The 25446-nt window shown below is 51.3% G+C and overlaps 1 protein-coding gene across 1 annotated transcript in view; it reads right to left on the bottom strand.

Moving 5' to 3' along the window:
• dpp3 (dipeptidyl-peptidase 3) overlaps positions 1–21345 on the bottom strand; it is a 100856-nt gene extending 79511 nt beyond the window's left edge. The window contains exons 1-4 of the mRNA XM_072551137.1: positions 21210–21345; positions 19149–19286; positions 16911–16985; positions 14793–14886 (exon numbers count right to left, since the gene is read on the bottom strand). Coding sequence (XP_072407238.1) covers positions 14793–14886; positions 16911–16985; positions 19149–19286; positions 21210–21263 — 361 coding nt within the window. The 5' untranslated portion in view covers positions 21264–21345. The remainder of the gene's footprint in view (positions 1–14792; positions 14887–16910; positions 16986–19148; positions 19287–21209) is intronic.
• Positions 21346–25446: the final 4101 nt, after the last annotated feature.

Genomic DNA, 25446 nt, shown 5'->3' with positions numbered 1-25446 from the left:
TCTGTCACTGTATAACACTGGGGTACAGTTTGGTGGGGACAGGTCTATCAGTATATAACACTGGGGTACAGTCCTGGTGGGGACAGGTCTGTCAGTATATAACACTGGGGTACAGTACTGGTGGAGACAGGTCTGTCGCTGTATAACACTGGGGTAGAGTACTGGTAGGGACAGATCTGTCACTGTGTAACACTGGGGTACAGTACTGGTGGGGACGGGTCTGTCACTGTATAACACTGGGGTACAGTACTGGTGGGGACAGGTCTGTCACTGTATAACACTGGGGTACAGTACTGGTGGGGACAGGTCTGTCACTGTATAACACTGGGGTACAGTACTGGTGGGGACAGGTCTGTCACTGTATAACACTGGGGTACAGTACTGGTGGGGACAGGTCTGTCACTGTATAACACTGGGGTACAGTACTGGTGGGGACAGGTCTGTCACTGTATAACACTGGGGTACAGTACTGGTGGGGACAGGTCTGTCAGTGTATAACACTGGGGTACAGTACTGGTGGGGACAGGTCTGTCACTGTATAACACTGGGGTACAGTACTGGTGGCGACGGGTCTGTCACTGTATAACACTAGGGTACAGTACTGGTGGGGACAGGTCTGTCACTGTATAACACTGGGGTACAGTACTGGTGGGGACAGGTCTGTCACTGTGTAACACTGGGGTACAGAACTGGTGGGGACAGGTCTGTCACTGTATAACACTGGGGTACAGTACTGCTGGGGACAGGTCTGTCACTGTATAACACTAGGGTACAGTACTGGTGGGGACAGGTCTGTCCCTGTATAACACTGGGGTACAGAACTGGTGGGGACAGGTCTGTCACTGTATAACACTGGGGTACAGTACTGCTGGGGACAGGTCTGTCAGTGAATAACACTGGGGTACAGTACTGGTGGGGACAGGTCTGTCACTGTATAACACTGGGGTACAGTACTGGAGGGGACAGGTCTGTCAGTGTATAACACTGGGGTACAGTACTGGTGGGGACAGGTCTATCACTGTATAACACTGGGGTACAGTACTGGTGGGGACAGGTCTGTCACTGTATAACACTGGGGTACAGTACTGGTGGGGACAGGTCTGTCCCTGTATAACACTGGGGTACAGTACTGGTGGGGACAGGTCTGTCCCTGTATAACACTGGGGTACAGTACTGGTGGGGACAGGTCTGTCACTGTATAACACTGGGGTAGAGTACTGGTGGGGACAGGTCTGTCAGTGTATAACACTGGGGTACAGTACTGGTGGGGACAGGTCTGTCCCTGTATAACACTGGGGTACAGTACTGGTGGGGACAGGTCTGTCAGTGTATAACACTGGGGTACAGTACTGGTGGGGACAGGTCTGTCACTGTATAACACTGGGGTACAGTACTGGTGGGGACAGGTCTGTCACTGTATAACACTGGGGTACAGTACTGGTGGGGACAGGTCTGTCACTGTATAACACTGAGGTACAGTACTGGTGGGGACAGGTCTGTCACTGTATAACACTGGGGTACAGTACTGGTGGGGACAGGTCTGTCACTGTATAACACTGGGGCACAGTACTGGTGGGGACAGGTCTGTCCCTGTATAACACTGTGGTACAGTACTGGTGGGGACAGGTCTGTCCCTGTATAACACTGGGGCACAGTACTGGTGGGGACAGGTCTGTCCCTGTATAACACTGGGGTACAGTACTGGTGGGGACAGGTCTATCACTGTATAACACTGGGGTACAGTACTGGTGGGGACAGGTCTGTCACTGTATAACACTGGGGCACAGTACTGGTGGGGACAGGTCTGTCACTGTATAACACTGGGGTACAGTACTGGTGGGGACAGGTCTGTCAGTGTATAACACTGGGGTACAGTACTGGTGGGGACAGGTCTGTCAGTATATAACACTGGGGTACAGTCCTGGTGGGGACAGGTCTGTCAGGATATAACACTGGGGTACAGTACTGGTGGGGACAGGTCTGTCACTGTATAACACTGGGGTACAGTTTGGTGGGGACAGGTCTATCAGTATATAACACTGGGGTACAGTACTGGTGGGGACAGGTCTATCAGTATATAACACTGGGGTACAGTCCTGGTGCGGACAGGTCTGTCAGTATATAACACGGGGGTACAGTACTGGTGGGGACAGGTCTGTCAGTATATAACACTGGGGTACAGTACTGGTGGGGACAGGTCTGTCACTGTATAACTCTGGGGTACAGTCCTGGTGCGGACAGGTCTGTCAGTATATAACACTGGGGTACAGTACTGGTGGGGACAGGTCTGTCAGTGTATAACACTGGGGTACAGTACTGGTGGGGACAGGTCTGTCACTGTATAACACTGTGGTACAGTTTGGTGGGGACAGGTCTATCAGTATATAACACTGGGGTACAGTCCTGGTGGGGACAGGTCTGTCAGCATATAACACTGGGGTACAGTACTGGTGGGGATAGGTCTGTACCTGTATAACACAAGGGTACAGTACTGGTGGGGACAGGTCTATCACTGTATAACACTGTGGTACAGTACTGGTGGGGACAGGTCTGTCACTGTATAATACTGGGGTACAGTACTGGTGGGGACAGGTCTGTCAGTGTATAACACTGGGGTACAGTACTGGTGGGGACAGGTGTGTCACTGTATAACACTGGGGTACAGTACTGGAGGGGACAGGTCTGGCAGTGTATAACACTGGGGTACAGTACTGGTGGGGACAGGTCTGTCACTGTGTAACACTGGGGTACAGTACTGGTGGGGACAGGTCTGTCACTGTATAACACTGGGGTACAGTACTGGTGGGGACAGGTCTGTCCCTGTATAACACTGGGGTACAGTACTGGTGGGGGACAGGTCTGTCACTGTATAACACTGGGGTACAGTACTGGTGTGGACAGGTCTTTCAGTGTATAACACTGGGGTACAGTACTGGTGGGGACAGGTCTGTCAGTGTATAACACTGGGGTACAGTTCTGGTGGGGACAGGTCTGTCCCTGTATAACACTGGGGTACAGTACTGGTGGGGACAGGTCTGTCACTGTATAACACTGGGGTACAGTACTGGTGGGGACAGGTCTGTCACTGTATAACACTGGGGTACAGTACTGGTGGGGACAGGTCTGTCACTGTATAACACTGGGGTACAGTACTGGTGGGGACAGGTCTGTCACTGTATAACACTGGGGCACAGTACTGGTGGGGACAGGTCTGTCACAATATAACACTGTGGTACAGTACTGGTGGGGACAGGTCTGTCCCTGTATAACACTGGGGTACAGTACTGGTGGGGACAGGTCTTTCAGTGTATAACACTGGGGTACAGTACTGGTGGGGACAGGTCTGTCAGTGTATAACACTGGGGTACAGTTCTGGTGGGGACAGGTCTGTCCCTGTATAACACTGGGGTACAGTACTGGTGGGGACAGGTCTGTCACTGTATAACACTGGGGTAAAGTACTGGTGCGGACAGGTCTGTCACTGTATAACACTGGGGTACAGTACTGGTGGGGACAGGTCTGTCACTGTATAACACTGGGGTACAGTACTGGTGGGGACAGGTCTGTCACTATATAACACTGGGGCACAGTACTGGTGGGGACAGGTCTGTCACTGTATAACACTGTGGTACAGTACTGGTGGGGACAGGTCTGTCCCTGTATAACACTGGGGTACAGTACTGGTGGGGACAGGTCTGTCACTGTATAACACTGGGGTACAGTACTGGTGGGGACAGGTCTGTCACTGTATAACACTGGGGCACAGTACTGGTGGGGACAGGTCTGTCACTGTATAACACTGGGGTACAGTACTGGTGGGGACAGGTCTGTCAGTATATAACACTGGGGTACAGTCCTGGTGGGGACAGGTCTGTCAGTATATAACACTGGGGTACAGTACTGGTGGGGACAGGTCTGTCACTGTATAACACAAGGGTACAGTTTGGTGGGGACAGGTCTATCAGTATATAACACTGGGGTACAGTACTGGTGGGGACAGGTCTATCAGTATATAACACTGGGGTACAGTCCTGGTGCGGACAGGTCTGTCAGTGTATAACACTGGGGTACAGTACTGGTGGGGACAGGTCTGTCACTGTATAACACTGGGGTACAGTTTGGTGGGGACAGGTCTATCAGTATATAACACTGGGGTACAGTCCTGGTGGGGACAGGTCTGTCAGTATATAACACTGGGGTACAGTACTGGTGGAGACAGGTCTGTCGCTGTATAACACTGGGGTAGAGTACTGGTGGGGACAGATCTGTCACTGTGTAACACTGGGGTACAGTACTGGTGGGGACGGGTCTGTCACTGTATAACACTGGGGTACAGTACTGGTGGGGACGGGTCTGTCACTGTATAACACTGGGGTACAGTACTGGTGGGGACAGGTCTGTCACTGTATAACACTGGGGTACAGTACTGGTGGGGACAGGTCTGTCACTGTATAACACTGGGGTACAGTACTGGTGGGGACAGGTCTGTCACTGTATAACACTGGGGTACAGTACTGGTGGGGACAGGTCTGTCACTGTATAACACTGGGGTACAGTACTGGTGGGGACAGGTCTGTCACTGTATAACACTGGGGTACAGTACTGGTGGCGACGGGTCTGTCACTGTATAACACTAGGGTACAGTACTGGTGGGGACAGGTCTGTCACTGTATAACACTGGGGTACAGTACTGGTGGGGACAGGTCTGTCCCTGTATAACACTGGGGTACAGAACTGGTGGGGACAGGTCTGTCACTGTATAACACTGGGGTACAGTACTGGTGGGGACAGGTCTGTCACTGTATAACACTGGGGTACAGTACTGGAGGGGACAGGTCTGTCAGTGTATAACACTGGGGTACAGTACTGGTGGGGACAGGTCTGTCACTGTATAACACTGGGGTACAGTACTGGTGGGGACAGGTCTGTCCCTGTATAACACTGGGGTACAGTACTGGTGGGGACAGGTCTGTCCCTGTATAACACTGGGGTACAGAACTGGTGGGGACAGGTCTGTCCCTGTATAACACTGGGGTACAGTACTGGTGGGGACAGGTCTGTCAGTGAATAACACTGGGGTACAGTACTGGTGGGGACAGGTCTGTCACTGTATAACACTGGAGTACAGTACTGGAGGGGACAGGTCTGTCAGTGTATAACACTGGGGTACAGTACTGGTGGGGACAGGTCTGTCACTGTGTAACACTGGGGTACAGTACTGGTGGGGACAGGTCTGTCAGTGTATAACACTGGGGTACAGTACTGGTGGGGACAGGTCTGTCAGTGTATAACACTGGGGTACAGTACTGGTGGGGACAGGTCTGTCACTGTATAACACTGGGGTACAGTTTGGTGGGGACAGGTCTATCAGTATATAACACTGGGGTACAGTACTGGTGGGGACAGGTCTATCAGTATATAACACTGGGGTACAGTCCTGGTGGGGACAGGTCTGTCAGTATATAACACTGGGGTACAGTACTGGTGGGGACAGGTCTGTCAGTGTATAACACTGGGGTACAGTACTGGTGGGGACAGGTCTGTCCCTGTATAACACTGGGGTACAGTACTGGTGGGGGACAGGTCTGTCACTGTATAACACTGGGGTACAGTACTGGTGGGGACAGGTCTGTCCCTGCATAACACTGGGGTACAGTACTGGTGGGGACAGGTCTGTCAGTGTATAACACTGGGGTACAGTACTGGTGGGGACAGGTCTGTCACTGTATAACACTGGGGTACAGTTTGGTGGGGACAGGTCTATCAGTATATAACACTGGGGTAGAGTACTGGTGGGGACAGGTCTATCAGTATATAACACTGGGGTACAGTCCTGGTGGGGACAGGTCTGTCAGTATATAACAGTGGGGTACAGTACTGGTGGGGACAGGTCTGTCAGTGTATAACACTGGGGTACAGTACTGGTGGGGGACAGGTCTGTCACTGTATAACACTGGGGTACAGTACTGGTGGGGACAGGTCTTTCAGTGTATAACACTGGGGTACAGTACTGGTGGGGACAGGTCTGTCAGTGTATAACACTGGGGTACAGTTCTGGTCGGGACAGGTCTGTCCCTGTATAACACTGGGGTACAGTACTGGTGGGGACAGGTCTGTCACTGTATAACACTGGGGTACAGTACTGGTGGGGACAGGTCTGTCACTGTATAACACTGGGGTACAGTACTGGTGGGGACAGGTCTGTCACTGTATAACACTGGGGTACAGTACTGGTGGGGACAGGTCTGTCACTATATAACACTGGGGCACAGTACTGGTGGGGACAGGTCTGTCACTGTATAACACTGTGGTACAGTACTGGTGGGGACAGGTCTGTCCCTGTATAACACTGGGGTACAGTACTGGTGGGGACAGGTCTTTCAGTGTATAACACTGGGGTACAGTACTGGTGGGGACAGGTCTGTCAGTGTATAACACTGGGGTACAGTTCTGGTGGGGACAGGTCTGTCACTATATAACACTGGGGCACAGTACTGGTGGGGACAGGTCTGTCACTGTGTAACACTGTGGTACAGTACTGGTGGGGACAGGTCTGTCCCTGTATAACACTGGGGTACAGTACTGGTGGGGACAGGTCTGTCACTGTATAACACTGGGGTACAGTACTGGTGGGGACAGGTCTGTCACTGTATAACACTGGGGCACAGTACTGGTGAGGTCTGTCACTGTATAACACTGGGGTACAGTACTGGTGGGGACAGGTCTGTCACTGTATAACACTGGGGTACAGTACTGGTGGGGACAGGTCGGTCAGTATATAACACTGGGGTACAGTCCTGGTGGGGACAGGTCTGTCAGTATTTTACACTGGGGTACAGTACTGGTGGGGACAGGTCTGTCACTGTATAACACAAGGGTACAGTTTGGTGGGGACAGGTCTATCAGTATATAACACTGGGGTACAGTACTGGTGGGGACAGGTCTATCAGTATATAACACTGGGGTACAGTCCTGGTGCGGACAGGTCTGTCAGTGTATAACACTGGGGTACAGTACTGGTGGGGACAGGTCTGTCACTGTATAACACTGGGGTACAGTTTGGTGGGGACAGGTCTATCAGTATATAACACTGGGGTACAGTCCTGGTGGGGACAGGTCTGTCAGTATATAACACTGGGGTACAGTACTGGTGGAGACAGGTCTGTCGCTGTATAACACTGGGGTAGAGTACTGGTGGGGACAGATCTGTCACTGTGTAACACTGGGGTACAGTACTGGTGGGGACGGGTCTGTCACTGTATAACACTGGGGTACAGTACTGGTGGGGACAGGTCTGTCACTGTATAACACTGGGGTACAGTACTGGTGGGGACAGGTCTGTCACTGTATAACACTGGGGTACAGTACTGGTGGGGACAGGTCTGTCACTGTATAACACTGGGGTACAGTACTGGTGGGGACAGGTCTGTCACTGTATAACACTGGGGTACAGTACTGGTGGGGACAGGTCTGTCACTGTATAACACTGGGGTACAGTACTGGTGGGGACAGGTCTGTCACTGTATAACACTGGGGTACAGTACTGGTGGGGACAGGTCTGTCCCTGTATAACACTGGGGTACAGTACTGGTGGGGACAGGTCTGTCACTGTATAACACTGGGGTACAGTCCTGGTGGGGACAGGTCTGTCAGTGTATAACACTGGGGTACAGTCCTGGTGGGGACAGGTCTGTCAGTGTATAACACTGGGGTACAGTACTGGTGGGGACAGGTCTGTCCCTGTATAACACTGGGGTACAGTACTGGTGGGGACAGGTCTGTCAGTGTATAACACTGGGGTACAGTACTGGTGGGGACAGGTCTGTCACTGTATAACACTGGGGTACAGTACTGGTGGGGACAGGTCTGTCACTGTATAACACTGGGGTACAGTACTGGTGGGGACAGGTCTGTCACTGTATAACACTGAGGTACAGTACTGGTGGGGACAGGTCTGTCACTGTATAACACTGGGGTACAGTACTGGTGGGGACAGGTCTGTCACTGTATAACACTGGGGCACAGTACTGGTGGGGACAGGTCTGTCCCTGTATAACACTGTGGTACAGTACTGGTGGGGACAGGTCTGTCCCTGTATAACACTGGGGTACAGTACTGGTGGGGACAGGTCTGTCCCTGCATAACACTGGGGTACAGTACTGGTGGGGACAGGTCTGTCACTGTATAACACTGGGGTACAGTACTGGTGGGGACAGGTCTGTCACTGTATAACACTGGGGCACAGTACTGGTGGGGACAGGTCTGTCACTGTATAACACTGGGGTACAGTACTGGTGGGGACAGGTCTGTCAGTGTATAACACTGGGGTACAGTACTGGTGGGGACAGGTCTGTCAGTATATAACACTGGGGTACAGTCCTGGTGGGGACAGGTCTGTCAGTATATAACACTGGGGTACAGTACTGGTGGGGACAGGTCTATCAGTATATAACACTGGGGTACAGTCCTGGTGCGGACAGGTCTGTCAGTATATAACACGGGGGTACAGTACTGGTGGGGACAGGTCTGTCAGCATATAACACTGGGGTACAGTACTGGTGGAGACAGGTCTGTCGCTGTATAACACTGGAGTACAGTACTGGTGGGGACAGGTCTGTCACTGTGTAACACTGGGGTACAGTACTGGTGGGGACGGGTCTGTCACTGTATAACACTGGGGTACAGTACTGGTGGCGACGGGTCTGTCACTGTATAACACTAGGGTACAGTACTGGTGGGGACAGGTCTGTCACTGTATAACACTGGGGTACAGTACTGGTGGGGACAGGTCTGTCCCTGTATAACACTGGGGTACAGAACTGGTGGGGACAGGTCTGTCAGTGAATAACACTGGGGTACAGTACTGGTGGGGACAGGTCTGTCACTGTATAACACTGGGGTACAGTCCTGGTGGGGACAGGTCTGTCAGTGTATAACACTGGGGTACAGTACTGGTGGGGACAGGTCTGTCACTGTATAACACTGGGGTACAGTCCTGGTGGGGACAGGTCTGTCAGTGTATAACACTGGGGTACAGTACTGGTGGGGACAGGTCTGTCACTGTATAACACTGTGGTACAGTACTGGTGGGGACAGGTCTGTCCCTGTATAACACTGGGGTACAGTACTGGTGGGGACAGGTCTGTCACTGTATAACACTGGGGTACAGTACTGGTGGGGACAGGTCTGTCCCTGTATAACACTGGGGCACAGTACTGGTGGGGACAGGTCTGTCACTGTATAACACTGGGGTACAGTACTGGTGGGGACAGGTCTGTCAGTATATAACACTGGGGTACAGTCCTGGTGGGGACAGGTCTGTCAGTATATAACACTGGGGTACAGTACTGGTGGGGACAGGTCTGTCACTGTATAACACTAGGGTACAGTTTGGTGGGGACAGGTCTGTCAGTATATAACACTGGGGTACAGTACTGGTGGGGACAGGTCTGTCAGTATATAACACTGGGGTACAGTCCTGGTGCGGACAGGTCTGTCAGTATATAACACTGGGGTACAGTACTGGTGGGGACAGGTCTGTCAGTGTATAACACTGGGGTACAGTACTGGTGGGGACAGGTCTGTCACTGTATAACACTGTGGTACAGTTTGGTGGGGACAGGTCTATCAGTATATAACACTGGGGTACAGTCCTGGTGGGGACAGGTCTGTCAGCATATAACACTGGGGTACAGTACTGGTGGAGACAGGTCTGTCACTGTGTAACACTGGGGTACAGTACTGGTGGGGACGGGTCTGTCACTGTGTAACACTGGGGTACAGTACTGGTGGGGACGGGTCTGTCACTGTATAACACTGGGGTACAGTACTGGTGGGGACGAGTCTGTCACTGTATAACACTAGGGTACAGTACTGGTGGGGACAGGTCTGTCAGTGTATAACACTGGGGTACAGTACTGGTGGGGACAGGTCTGTCAGTGTATAACACTGGGGTACAGTACTGGTGGGGACAGGTCTGTCACTGTATAACACTGGGGTACAGTACTGGTGGGGACAGGTCTGTCACTGTATAACACTGGGGTACAGTACTGGTGGGGACAGGTCTGTCACTGTATAACACTGGGGTACAGTACTGGTGGGGACAGGTCTGTCACTGTATAACACTGGGGTACAGTACTGGTGGGGACAGGTCTATCACTGTATAACACTGGGGTACAGTACTGGTGGGGACAGGTCTGTCACTGTGTAACACTGGGGTACAGTACTGGTGGGGACAGGTCTGTCACTGTATAACACTGGGGTACAGTACTGGTGGGGACAGGTCTGTCAGTGTATAACACTGGGGTACAGTACTGGTGGGGACAGGTGTGTCACTGTATAACACTGGGGTACAGTACTGGAGGGGACAGGTCTGTCAGTGTATAACACTGGGGTACAGTACTGGTGGGGACAGGTCTGTCACTGTGTAACACTGGGGTACAGTACTGGTGGGGACAGGTCTGTCAGTGTATAACACTGGGGTACAGTACTGGTGGGGACAGGTCTGTCACTGTATAACACTGGGGTACAGTACTGGTGGGGACAGGTCTGTCAGTGTATAACACTGGGGTACAGTACTGGTGGGGACAGGTCTGTCCCTGTATAACACTGGGGTACAGTACTGGTGGGGACAGGTCTGTCAGTGTATAACACTGGGGTACAGTACTGGTGGGGACAGGTCTGTCACTGTATAACACTGTGGTACAGTTTGGTGGGGACAGGTCTATCAGTATTTCACACTGGGGTACAGTCCTGGTGGGGACAGGTCTGTCAGTATATAACACTGGGGTACAGTACTGGTGGAGACAGGTCTGTCGCTGTATAACACTGGGGTACAGTATTGGTGGGGACAGGTCTGTCGCTGTATAACACTGGGGTACAGTATTGGTGGGGACAGGTCTGTCACTGTGTAACACTGGGGTACAGTACTGGTGGGGACAGGTCTGTCACTGTGTAACACTGGGGTACAGTACTGGTGGGGACAGGTCTGTCACTGTATAACACTGGGGTACAGTACTGGTGGGGACAGGTCTGTCACTGTATAACACTGGGGTACAGTACTGGTGGGGACAGGTCTGTCACTGTATAACACTGGGGTACAGTACTGGTGGGGACAGGTCTGTCACTGTATAACACTGGGGTACAGTACTGGTGGGGACAGGTCTGTCACTGTATAACACTGGGGCGCAGTACTGGTGGGGACAGGTCTGTCACTGTATAACACTGGGGTACAGTACTGGTGGGGACAGGTCTGTCACTGTATAACACTGGGGCGCAGTACTGGTGGGTACAGGTCTGTCACTGTATAACACTGGGGCGCAGTACTGGTGGGGACAGGTCTGTCACTGTATAACACTGGGGTGCAGTACTGGTGGGGACAGGTCTGTCCCTGTATAACACTGGGGTACAGTACTGGTGGGGACAGGTCTGTCACTGTATAACACTGGGGTACAGTACTGGTGGGGACAGGTCTGTCACTGTATAACACTGGGGTACAGTACTGGTGGGGACAGGTCTGTCACTGTATAACACTGGGGTACAGTACTGGTGGGGACAGGTCTGTCACTGTATAACACTGGGGTACAGTACTGGTGGGGACAGGTCTGTCACTGTATAACACTGGGGTACAGTACTGGTGGGGACAGGTCTGTCACTGTATAACACTGGGGTACAGTACTGGTGGGGACAGGTCTGTCAGTGTATAACACTGGGGTACAGTACTGGTGGGGACAGGTCTGTAACTGTATAACACTGGGGTACAGTACTGGTGGGGACAGGTCTGTCACTGTATAACACTGGGGTACAGTACTGGTGGGGACAGGTCTGTCACTGTATAACACTGGGGCACAGTACTGGTGGGGACAGGTCTGTCACTGTATAACACTGGGGCACAGTACTGGTGGGGACAGGTCTGTCAGTGTATAACACTGGGGCACAGTACTGGTGGGGACAGGTCTGTCACTGTATAACACTGGGGCACAGTACTGGTGGGGACAGGTCTGTCACTGTATAACACTGGGGCACAGTACTGGTGGGGACAGGTCTGTCAGTATATAACACTGGGGTACAGTACTGGTGGGGACAGGTCTGTCACTGTATAACACTGGGGTACAGTACTGGTGGGGACAGGTCTGTCAGTGTATAACACCGGGGCACAGTACTGGTGGGGACAGGTCTGTCAGTGTATAACACTGGGGCACAGTACTGGTGGGGACAGGTCTGTCAGTGTATAACACTGAGGCACAGTACTGGTGGGGACACGTCTGTGAGTGTATAACACTGGGGTACAGTCCTGGTGGGGACAGGTCTGTCACTGTATAACACTGGGGTACAGTACTGGTGGGGACAGGTCTGTCACTGTATAACACTGGGGTACAGTACTGGTGGGGACAGGTCTGTCACTGTATAACACCGGGGTACAGTACTGGTGGGGACAGGTCTGTCACTGTATAACACCGGGGTACAGTACTGGTGGGGACAGGTCTGTCCCTGTATAACACCGGGGTACAGTACTGGTGGGGACAGGTCTGTCAGTGTATAACACTGGGGTACAGTACTGGTGGGGACAGGTCTGTCACGGTATAACACTGGGGTACAGTACTGGTGGGGACAGGTCTGTCACTGTATAACACTGGGCTACAGTACTGGTGGGGCTAGGTCTGTCACTGTAGAACACTGGGGTACAGTACTGGTGGGGACAGGTCTGTCAGTGTATAACACTGGGGTACAGTACTGGTGGGGACAGGTCTGTCACTGTATAACACCGGGGTACAGTACTGATGGGGACAGGTCTGTCCCTGTATAACACTGGGGTACAGTACTGGTGGGGACAGGTCTGTCACTGTATAACACTGGGGTACAGTACTGGTGGGGACAGGTCTGTCACTGTATAACACTGGGGTACAGTACTGGTGGGGATAGGTCTGTCACTGTATAACACCGGGGTACAGTACTGGTGGGGACAGGTCTGTCCCTGTATAACACTGGGGTACAGTACTGGTGGGGACAGGTCTGTCCCTGTATAACACTGGGGTACAGTACTGGTGGGGACAGGTCTGTCACTGTATAACACTAGGGTACAGTACTGGTGGGGACAGGTCTGTCCCTGTATAACACCGGGGTACAGTACTGGTGGGGACAGGTCTGTCACTGTATAACACTGGGGTACAGTACTGGTGGGGACAGGTCTGTCACTGTATAACACTGGGGCACAGTACTGGTGGGGACAGGTCTGTCACTGTATAACACTGGGGTACAGTACTGGTGGGGACAGGTCTGTCACTGTGTAACACTGGGGTACAGTCCTGGTGGGGACAGGTCTGTCACTGTATAACACTGGGGTACAGTACTGGTGGGGACAGGTCTGTCACTGTATAACACTGGGGTACAGTACTGGTGGGGACAGGTCTGTCAGTGTATAACACTGGGGTACAGTACTGGTGGGGACAGGTCTGTCCCTGTATAACACTGGGGTACAGTACTGGTGGGGACAGGTCTGTCAGTGTATAACACTGGGGTACAGTACTGGTGGGGACAGGTCTGTCACTGTATAACACTGGGGTACAGTACTGGTGGGGACAGGTCTGTCCCTGTATAACACTGGGGTACAGTACTGGTGGGGACAGGTCTGTCCCTGTATAACACTGGGGTACAGTACTGGTGGGGACAGGTCTGTCACTGTATAACACTAGGGTACAGTACTGGTGGGGACAGGTCTGTCCCTGTATAACACCGGGGTACAGTACTGGTGGGGACAGGTCTGTCACTGTATAACACTGGGGTACAGTACTGGTGGGGACAGGTCTGTCACTGTATAACACTGGGGCACAGTACTGGTGGGGACAGGTCTGTCACTGTGTAACACTGGGGTACAGTCCTGGTGGGGACAGGTCTGTCACTGTATAACACTGGGGTACAGTACTGGTGGGGACAGGTCTGTCACTGTATAACACTGGGGTACAGTACTGGTGGGGACAGGTCTGTCAGTGTATAACACTGGGGTACAGTACTGGTGGGGACAGGTCTGTCAGTGTATAACACTGGGGTACAGTACTGGTGGGGACAGGTCTGTCAGTGTATAACACTGGGGTACAGTACTGGTGGGGACAGGTCTGTCACTGTATAACACTGGGGTACAGTACTGATGGGGACAGGTCTGTCCCTGTATAACACTGGGGTACAGTACTGGTGGGGACAGGTCTGTCACAGTATAACACTGGGGTACAGTACTGGTGGGGACAGGTCTGTCACTGTATAACACTGGGGTACAGTACTGGTGGGGACAGGTCTGTCAGTGTATAACAGTGTGGTACAGTACTGGTGGGGACAGGTCTGTCAGTGTATAACACTGGGGTACAGTACTGGTTGGGACAGGTCTGTCACTGTATAACACTGGGGTACAGTCCTGGTGCGGACAGGTCTGTCAGTGTATAACACTGGGGCACAGTACTGGTGGGGACAGGTCTGTCAGTGTGTAACACTGGGGTACAGTACTGGTGGGGACAGGTCTGTCACTGTATAACACTGGGGTACAGTACTGGTGGGGACAGGTCTGTCACTGTATAACACTGGGGTACAGTACTGGTGGGGACAGGTCTGTCACTGTATAACACTGGGGTACAGTACTGGTGGGGACAGGTCTATCACTGTATAACACTGGGGCACAGTACTGGTGGGGACAGGTCTGTCAGTGTATAACACTGGGGTACAGTACTGGTGGGGACAGGTCTATCAATGGTGTACACTAACATTGGAGAGACTGAAGAAAGTTTCCACATCTTTGAAGCCCTTACCTTCCTTTATCACCGAGGCAAGTCTGACCTCGTAATGCAACTTGCCATCAGCCCCCTCTGTTTTGAACAGCCGAGTATTGTAAGCACTGATATCCTGAGGGGGTGAAAATGGAAGAGAAATTATTTCATGAATGCTTTGCATTTCCTGAGAAATTGTTCCTGCTTTCACAATACTCCCCACCCCAGCAGTTGGAGGGTGGGTACAGAGAGTGTGCGCTATCCTACTGGTCCCACTAACCCATGTAGCCTTGTTAATTTGCCTCTTCAAACGATCCAATGCCCTTCTGAAAGCCTCAACTGAACCTGCTTCTTGTACATGCTCAGATACAGCATCTTCCAGATCCTGACCCCTTCCTGGCAGGGATATGGAGGGCTGAGTGGCCTCCTCCTGCTACGTGGGGCATTCTAGGATTCTGTGCCAATTACATATCAAGGGTCTGAGATCCAAGACGGTGTCACTGTCGCTCCAGCCAAGCCATTTTATTATAGGCTCTTTGGGGTTATTTGTACTAACCAGCCAGTACCAAGTCCTGATTGTGAAGATCGAGACGCAAAGGCCTTTGAACTTGTATCGAAAGCAGGTGACCTCTCAAATGGTGGTTAAACAAGGACAATTTGAGTAAAACCCAACAGAACCACACAAGTTGACTCCACTGGCTGTGCCTGGAGGGGTTAATTATCCCAGAGCGATAGTCATAGAGCATGGAATGGTAACAGACCCTTCAGTCCAACCCGTGCATGCTGACCTGATATCCTAACCTCATCTCGTCCCATTTACCAACACTTGGTCATTATCCCTCCAAACCCTTCCTATTCATATACCCATCCAGATGCCTCTTACATGTTGTAATTGTACCAGCCTCTACCACTTCCTCTGGCAGCTCATTCCATACACGTACCACCCTCTGTGGGAAAACATTGCCCCTTAGGTCTCTTTTATATCTTTCCCCTCTCACCCTAAACCTATGCCTCTCTAGTTCTGGACTCCCCGACCCCAGGGAAAAGACTTTGTCTATTTACCCTCTCCACGCCCCTCATGATTTTGTAAACCTCTATAAGGTCACCCCTCAGCCTCCGACCCTCCAGGGAAAATAGCCCCAGCCTATTCAGCCTCTCCCTGTAGCTCAGATCCTCCAACCCTGGCAACATCCTTGTAAATCTTTTCTGAACCCTTTCAAGTTTCACAACATCCTTCCAACAGGAGGGAGATCAGAACTGAACACAGTATTCCAAAAGTGGCCTAACCAACGTCCTGTACAGCCCCAACATAAAAGTATCAACTGCAGATTTTCTGTATTGCCCAGTACTGACCTTGTCAAAGAGCAAGGATTTGGACAATATTCAAGATAAATACAACCATTTAATATCGGTTGTTCATGGTACTTTAGTGACATTGATAAAGACACACGTCCCATAACAATCAAGCACAAGACAGCTTCCAAAAGATATTTGAAAGCTGTGCTCATTTTCCACTTCCAACAGCAAGGAGGCGCACTCCCTGGACGAGTTCAGTTATAGATGGAGAGCCTCAGCCAGCAGCAAGGGAGCAGGCTGGTTTGACACAGACAAACAACAAAACCTAATTTGCACACATTCGCTTCTTTGCGGATCCTGTAGTTAGTCCACCTTTCACTCGGTCACAGGAAAACATGCTTCTGACTGAACGATGAACGGACACTACCCAGAAACCTCAGTGGCCACAATCTCAGGGACAGGTGTTACGGCTCAGTGGCGTATTCCTGTCCCGCTTTCTAATCTTCAAGGTGGAGAACGTGACATTTAGTTTTAGGACACCTTCTTCAGGAAGATAAAGATTCAAAACGTAATACTGGGATTAGAAGCCCCATTAAAATCCTTGAACTCGTCGTCTCTAAGCCACGTTGACTACAACACTTCAAGGTGGCGGCTAACGGAGCAATTAGGGACAGACAATATATGCTGCACAAGCAACTCCCAGGATTTATTACATTTGTTCACAAAATATGTACGAGTTGAACCAACCCCAGAGTGCAGAAAATCTCCTGCACAAAGCCTTGACCCAGCCCCGGGACACAACCTCCACGAAGACTCCCACCAATAAAACTCTGCGACAGGTCCCAAGCAGAAACGTTCACCCACCTTCGAGTCCAGAAACTTCTGTGCTAGCTCAGCATCCTTCAGCGCGCAGTTACCGGAGAAATAGGTGGTGATGCCCTGGGGGAAGGAGGATTGTTGGGGAGTTTAACGTCAAGTTACCAATCACCCGCTGCACCCAACAGAGAAGGATCTGCCCACTAATAACATCTGGTCTCAGCTGGGCCCACTGACTGCCTTCAGGGAAGAAAGCTGCCATCCCTACCCGGCCCAGCCCATCGGTAACTCGAGACCCACAGCAATGTGGTTGACTCTGAGCCATAAATGACACACCCACATCCTGTTATAGGATAACAGTAAATGCATTTAAATTGTGCTTTGAAATGTTCTAAAACACCCAAGATGATGGACAGATGGTTAAAAGCTGATTATGTCACAGCACTGAGCCAGAGAGGACAAGATCTTAGACCGAAGTCAAGGAGGTGGGCTTTAATGGAGCACTGCTTCATGAACTAACAAAAACAGACAACAGTTGAGAAAGAATGGGCGAGAGAGAGAACCGTGACCTTTTTTTTCCAATTGAATTTTGAGTTGAAAGGATTGTGAGCATTTGAAAGGACTGAGGAGATACTTGGACCTTTATGTTTTGAAAAAAAGCATAAGTTAAGGATAACCTTTCAGGTCACATGTTGGAAGTGACATGGCCAAAGTGAGGAGCTCAGATGGAGTTAATGGAAGCCACATGCCTGGGTCTATGGCTTTGTTTGTTCGGTTGAGGTATAGCTCACAGAGAGAGAGAGCAGGTAGACAGCTCCTCCTCCATGCTTCTGGTAAGACTCCTTTCGACGGTCCTAAACCCCTCGCCCAGCTGTTTGGGAAAGCCTCTGGGAGAGGTTTTCTCAACATTTCCTGAACGAGCTCTGTCCGAGTGACAGCGACCGGTCTTTAGCGAGACACCCCACTGTGTGCAGCAGGGCGCTGACTGCAACTAGTCTGGAACATTTCAGACCCTGTCCTCGCATAGCCCCAACAACTAACAATTGTCAGTCAAAATGTGTTTGTATTTCCATAACCCAAAGCGAATTATTGCAGAGAAAAGCTCTCTCTTTCATTACCTTGTGAGGGTGCACACGTTTACCCTGGGTTACATAGGAGGGGAGACACTTATACTTTCACATTTCAAACAAATTTAACCAACTTTACACCTTTACCGAATAAATTTTCCTGTCACAGGCATAGAGATGTACATCATGGAAACAGACCCTTCGGTCCCACCCGTCCATGCTGACCCAGATATCCCAACCCAATCTAGTCCCACCTGCCAGCACCCGGCCCATATCCCTCCAAACCCTTCCTATTCATATACCCATCCAGATGCCTCTTCAATGTTGCAATTGTACCAGCCTCCACCACATCCTCTAGCAGCTCAAATCTATACCTAATGCAGACAAAATGCCTACCTGGTCAAAGTGATAACCAGGCGGAGTATTTACATCTCTGTTGTGACTAGTGACTAGTGAGGAGATGAGGGGGAGGCCCTCAGAAAACCCAGCTCTCAACAACGTCAGTACACACAATCCCCTTTGAACAAAGAGATTTAAGTGGGAAAACTAGATTAACCATCGCGGAAGAGAAGGACAGAAGGATGATGCCAGGGTTGGAGAGCTGAGCTATAGGGGAGAGGCCAAAGAGGTTGGACTGTTTTCCCTGGAGCTAAGGAGCTGAGGGATGACCTGACAGATTTATAAAATCATGAGAGGCACGGATAGAGTGTATTTTCTCCAGGATGGGGGAGTCCAAACCAGGGAAGCAGAAGTTTAGGGTGAGAGGGGAAAGATTTAAAAGGAACCCAAGGTGTAAGTTTTTTCACCCAGAGGGTGGTACGTGTATGGAAGGAGCTGCCAGAGGATGTGGTGGAGGCTGGTACAATGACAGCATTTAAAAGGCATTCGGATGGGTATATGAATAGGAAGGGTTTGGGGGGATATGGGCCGGGTGCTGGCAGGTGGGACTAGATTAGGTTGGGATATTTGGTTGCAATGGACAAGTTGGACCAAAGGGCTTGTTTCCACGCTGCACATCTCCATGCCTCAATGATAGGGGGAGACAAAAGGGAGGGTGGGAGGAGCACGGAGTGGATTGATCCGACGGCCTGTGGCAAATCCAACGTGCCTTTTAACCAGGATGTCGTTGTTTTTTACTATTCTCCTGCGGAGAGCCATGCCTCGTCTCAATGGGAAAGCCAGCGGAGGGTTTGTACACCCTGACTGGAAGTTTCCTTACCTTCTCTCCAAGACCCAGCTGCTTCTGTCTGTCATCGAGAGAGAACATGAGCTGACCGCACACCCTCCACAGGCACTCTATCTCTCCTGGATTCTGTTTGTAGGCCGCGCTGTGCCACACCAGCGCTTTCAGCTTCTCCTGCGTTACACAAAAGAACAATTGTGGATAGGGGCTTCTTTCTCAGGAGGGTAGATGGGGGGTGAGGAGGAAATACAGTGTGCAAATGCTAACTGCTCACACAAGGCCGGACTTACACTCGACACAGCCTAATCAGCAGTTTAAGGAAGTGGGGAGGAGTGGGCCATTCGGCCCCTTGAGACCATTCAATAGGATCATGTTCCATATACAGGACAGTGTAGGAAAACCACATTGAGGTGGAACACCAGTCCAGACCCTGTTGGAATAGCCAAGCTCAAGGGGCCGAGTGGCCTTATACTCCTCGCTTTTAGGTTCCACTTTCCTGCAGAAACCCCTCCTTCCCCAAAACCTCTTGCTCTCCCCACTGCCGTGAATCTGCCCATGGAATGAGCATCCAGAGCCGCCTGGAGTAGGGAATTACCAAGATTCACCAACCAAGCGAGTGACATTCCTCATCTTATCAGCTCATTCAGCTCGAGACTCTGACCCTCTCCCCCAGACACACAGAACCTTCCAAGATTTTGGGTGCTCTGGACACATTAAGAACTCCCAAGGCCCTTAGACATTCCAGAATTCCAACAAGACGGATTAACGCTCGCTGCTAAGGCACAGTGGCTCAGTGGTTAGCACTGCTACCTCCCAGCACCAGGGACCTGGTTCAATCCCACCCTCAGGTGACTGTCTGGGTGGAGTTTGCACGTTCTCCCCGTGTCTGTGTGGATTTCCTCCGGGTGCTCCGGTTTCCTCCCACAGTCCAAAGATGCACAGGTTCGGGTGGATTGGCCATGGGGAAGTGTCCCATAGTGCCCAGGGATGTGCAGGTTAGGTGGGTTAGCCATGGGAAACACAGGAGTATAGGGATAGGGCTTGGGTGTGATGCTCTTTGAAGGGTCAGTGTGAACCCGATGAACCGAATGGCCTGCCTCCAAACTGTAGGGATTCTACCATCCCCCAAGGATTGGGAGCCAGCTTAATCCCCCTCAATTCCTCCATCACTCTGCAGAATGACAGCGCGGATGAATGAGAGGGAGTAGACCTCAGTGTCTCTCGCCTGCTCCGATATTTAGCGAGATCACATCCTCATCCCCCGCTATCACCTTTCAAGTTTGTTTATTGAGCTTTTATCCAAATCGGCCGGAGGAATATTCCAAAAGGTGCTGCTTCCACCACCTTCTGAAAGAGAAAGCTCAAGGATCATGGACTCAGAGAGAAATGGCATCTCCTCATCGCCATCTTAAATCGCCGACTCGGATCTGAAACAGGGACTACGAATTCAGGATCCTCGTCAAAACCTCCAACACGTCTCGATCAAGTCCCCTCTTACACTCCTCAACTCCAGAGGATACAAGCCCAGCCTTTCCTCTGAAGACAACACACTCATTCCAGGTATTAGTCCCCCTCGCTGGCACCATTTTCCTGTCTACGTTTTATTTTCCACTTGGATTAGAAGGGAGACAGCCTTTGGGGAAAATCCAACTGGACTGGGGCTTGGCCCCAAGACGCAGCTGAAGAAGCAGCACTTCAGACAGTGCAGCTCCCCCCCCTGCACTGCACAGGACAACTCCCATACAGGCTCGCTCCTGTTTGAGCCCTGTGGGACGGCCAGCATTTGTCACCTTTTCCTCAGTTACCCCTGGGGATGGGAAAGCAATGGTAACCCCATTGAATTATTAACCTGGGCTGTGCCGTCCTTACCCGGTCTGACTCCACACCCACAGCAACTATTACCTGCCCTCTGAAATGACCCAGCGTGCCACCCTGTACAAGGGGCAGGTAGGGAGCAGGCTGCTCTCTTCCGTATCACTGTAGGCACACCCGGAGTGATGTCAGGTTGCCCCTTCCACTAGGACACTGGAGCACGGCTGCACCTCACATTCAACAGGGGGAGGGGAGGGGGTTTTAACAACGTCTTTAACATGGTACCTGAGGTAGGTTAGGCACAAACTTGGTGTCTCCGAACGACTTGTAGTTGCCCATGTTGGAATAAACACCTGCTGCGTAGACGAGGAATGCCTGAAAGAGAGAGGAAACACCACACGCTCAAACACCAGAACTCACCACGAGCAACCATCAAACACACGGTGCTACCGCAGGAGTGAATGAAGGAATTAACTTTATTGTCACACGTACTCAAATGGTTACAGTGGAAAGTTTACACATCGCCACTTGCAGCACCATCTTAGGTACCCAGGTACAGAAGAGAGAATATTTTTTTAATACAAGATTCCCTACAGTGTGGAAACAGGCCCTTTGGCCCAACAAGTCCATACCAACCCTCCGAAGAGTAACCCATTTCCCCCTGACTAATGCACCTCACACTATGGGACAATTTCCCATGGCCAATCCACCCTAACCTGCACATCCCTGGGCACTATGGGACAATTTCCCATGGCCAATCCACCCTAACCTGTACATCCCTGGGCACTATGGGACAATTTCCCACGGCCAATCCACCCTAACCTGTACATCCCTGGGCACTATGGGACAATTTCCCACGGCAAATCCACCCTAACCTGCACATCCCTGGACACTATGGGACAATTTCCCACGGCCAATCCACCTTAACCTGCACATCCCTGGGCACTACGGGACATTTTCCCATGGACAATCCACCCTAACCTGCACATCCCTGGACACTATGGGACAATTTCCCTTGGCCAATCCACCTTAACCTGCACATCCCTGGACACTATGGGACAATTTCCCTTGGCCAATCCACCCTAACCTGCACATCCCTGGACACTATGGGACAATTTCCCATGGACAATCCACCCTAACCTGCACATCCCTGGACACTATGGGACAATTTCCCTTGGCCAATCCACCTTAACCTGCACATCCCTGGACACTATGGGACAATTTCCCTTGGCCAATCCACCTTAACCTGCACATCCCTGGGCACTATGGGACATTTTCCCTTGGCCAATCCACCTTAACCTGCACATCCCTGGGCACTATGGGACATTTTCCCACGGCCAATCCACCCTAACCTGCACATCCCTGGACACTATGGGACATTTTCCCTTGGCCAATCCACCTTAACCTGCACATCCCTGGACACTATGGGACATTTTCCCACGGCCAATCCACCCTAACCTGCACATCCCTGGGCACTATGGGACAATTTCCCATGGCCAATCCACCCTAACCTGCACATCCCTGGACACTATGGGACAATTTCCCACGGCCAATCCACCCTAACCTGCACATCCCTGGGCACTATGGGACAATTTCCCACGGCCAATCCACCCTAACCTGCACATCCCTGGACACTATGGGACAATTTCCCATGGTCAATCCACCCTAACCTGCACATCCCTGGGCACTATGGGACATTTTCCCATGGCCAATCCACCCTAACCTGCACATCCCTGGGCACTATGGGACAATTTCCCATGGCCAATCCACCCTAACCTGCACATCCCTGGACACTATGGGACAATCTCCCATGGTCAATCCACCCTAACCTGCACATCCCTGGACACTATGGGACAATTTCCCATGGCCAATCCACCCTAACCTGCACATCCCTGGACACTATGGGACAATTTCCCATGGCCAATCCACCCTAACCTGCACATCCCTGGACACTATGGGACAATTTCCCATGGCCAATCCACCCTAACCTGCACATCCCTGGACACTATGGGACAATTTCCCATGGCCAATCCACCCTAACCTGCACATCCCTGGACACTATGGGACAATTTCCCATGACCAATCCACCCTAACCTGCACATCCCTGGACACTATGGGACAATTTCCCATGGCCAATCCACCCGAACCTGCACATCTTTGGACTGTGGGAGGAAACCGGCGCACCTGGAGGAAACCCACGCAGACACGGTGGGGGAGGGGGAGGGGGAGGGGGAGGGGAGAGCATGCAAACTCCACACAGCCACCCAAGGCTGGAATTGAAGCCAACTCCCTGGCGCTGTGAGGGAGCAGTGCTAACCACTGAGCCACTGTGCCACCCAAATGAAGTACAATCGTTACATTACAATGATACCCCTTACTGGGAGGGGACTGAGCTGCATCAGTTTAATGCAGAATTCTTAACAGAAGCACAGAAGACAGATAGGCCTTGAGGAGGCCATTTGGCCCACTGTGCATGTGTCTAGTTCATCTAGTCCCACACCACTGTTACCCTGCAAATAACTCATTGATGGAGCCTGCCCCCATCAGACTCTCACAAAGCCAAGTCCAGTTTACTGTCATGGGAACAGTGGGTTGTGTGCTCCAGACACTCTAAGACAGGGTCTTCATTTTACACCTCTGTCCCTGATCAAGGATGGCATTGCTACAGCACAGCCCAGGCTTTCTGGGGGGGCTTGATGGTCCAAGGCAGCCAATGCTTTTGGAGACATTTTCAGGACAGCCTATTTCAAACGTTTGCAAGATAAGGAGTCGTCAGGACTTTGGAACAAGAGGTGCCTTTGGGGATAGGGGGATCTGGGATAGCTCTAGCCACGAAATCCAACAGAACCACGGGGTGTGGTAACTTCAGCAGCGGTTCCTGAAGGAGTTAATCGTCCCACAGATATCAAGTCACATTGTGCTTTCAGTTCTGAAGCAGAAAGTGAAACTGAGGCGAGGATTACTTTACTGGAGCAGAACAATGCGAGGTGGGGCGAGACCAACCACAGCAATGTTGGCGAGGGGTCAATAAGAAGACTGGGATGAATTACACAGAGAGGTTATACCAATGACAGTAATATTTACAAAGTTTTTGTGAATAGAACAGCAGGTTTGGTGAGACTTCAGCTGACAGGCTCAGACAGCATCTCACTCACGTCAAGCTACGCCAGACAGGTCAAAGTGACTAGCCAGACCCCTGCCTCTGTTACAGACGGCCTGGGCTGATAGCACTACGTGGGAGCTTGCTATGCGCAAATTCGCTGCCACTTTTTGTATGACGGTGACTGCAGCTGATTGGCTGTGCAGCTTCAGGATACCTTGGAGTGGTGGAGGGAACGGCATGAACAGAAACTCTGTCAATAGACAATAGGTGCAGGAGGAGGCCATTCGGCCCTTCGAGCCAGCACCACCATTCATTATGATCATGGTTGATCATCCACAATCAGTATCCTGTTCCTGCCTTCTCCCCATAGCCCTTGGTTCCACTATCTTTAAGAGCTCTATCCATCTCTTTCTTAAAAGTATCCAGAGACTTGGCCTCCACTGCCTTCTGGGGCAGAGCATTCCATATATCCACTACTCTCTGGGTGAAGAAGTTTCCCCTCAACTCTGTTCTAAATGGCTTACCCCTTATTTTCAAACTGTGTCCTCTGGTTCTTGACTCACCCATCAGCAGAAACATGCTTCCTGCCTCCAGAAAGTCCACTCCTTTAATAATCTTATACGTCTCAATCAGATCCCCTCTCAGTCTTCTAAACTCAAGTGTATACAAGCTCAGTCCCTCACATCAGGAGGGGTTCTTGAGGCTGAGGGGAGGATTATCTTGGTGGAGGGGACAAGAATAGCGACGGAGTCGGGAAATGCAGGATTTTCAAAAAGCACAAACTAGTGTTTAAAGACTGCTGAGGTAACAATACAGGGTGGGGACTGGGGAGAGCCTGGAAAAATCAATCAGAGTGACATTTTAAAAAGGTCACAATGTTCACTGTTTACTGGTGCATAAACTGGAGGCACTCCTGCAAGGGTTTACCGATTCACTGCTTCCTTCTTGTAAGGAAACCATTGTGGCTGACTCCCATGCTGGGAATCCAAGTACGTTTGGTCACGTTGATAGGAGCAGGATCACAGTACAAGGCTTAGCTCAGGACCAGAGGGTGACATCGAATTGTAAATAACACTCCCTCACCCAAACAAGCACAGAGCATTGGCATGTAGCACACTTCTCCTGCACACCAAGGTCCTGCTCGTCTTACAGTCCTCTCAGGAGCAAAAGGGCACTTTGATCGCCCTCTGGTTTGATGCGTCCAGCTCACATTCTGCAGGGACACTTGATGGGTCAGGGTTGTTTGGGGTTTGAGCACACCCTCCGTTACCCCACTCTCTCTTTTGCACGTCCTGACCAAGTCTCTCTTTCTCTCCCTCCCTTCTCCGTGTTCACCTCCTGCTGTGATGGGTCCCGGCCTGCTCTCTCGGCTCAGTGCGCGAGTGGATCGTGCCTGGGCGTATTCCCAGAGGCCCACGA

This window comes from Chiloscyllium punctatum, chromosome 31 (genome assembly GCF_047496795.1).
Source record: "Chiloscyllium punctatum isolate Juve2018m chromosome 31, sChiPun1.3, whole genome shotgun sequence".
Taxonomy (NCBI): Eukaryota; Metazoa; Chordata; class Chondrichthyes; order Orectolobiformes; family Hemiscylliidae; genus Chiloscyllium; species Chiloscyllium punctatum.
This window is presented reverse-complemented; position numbering and strand designations above follow the sequence as displayed.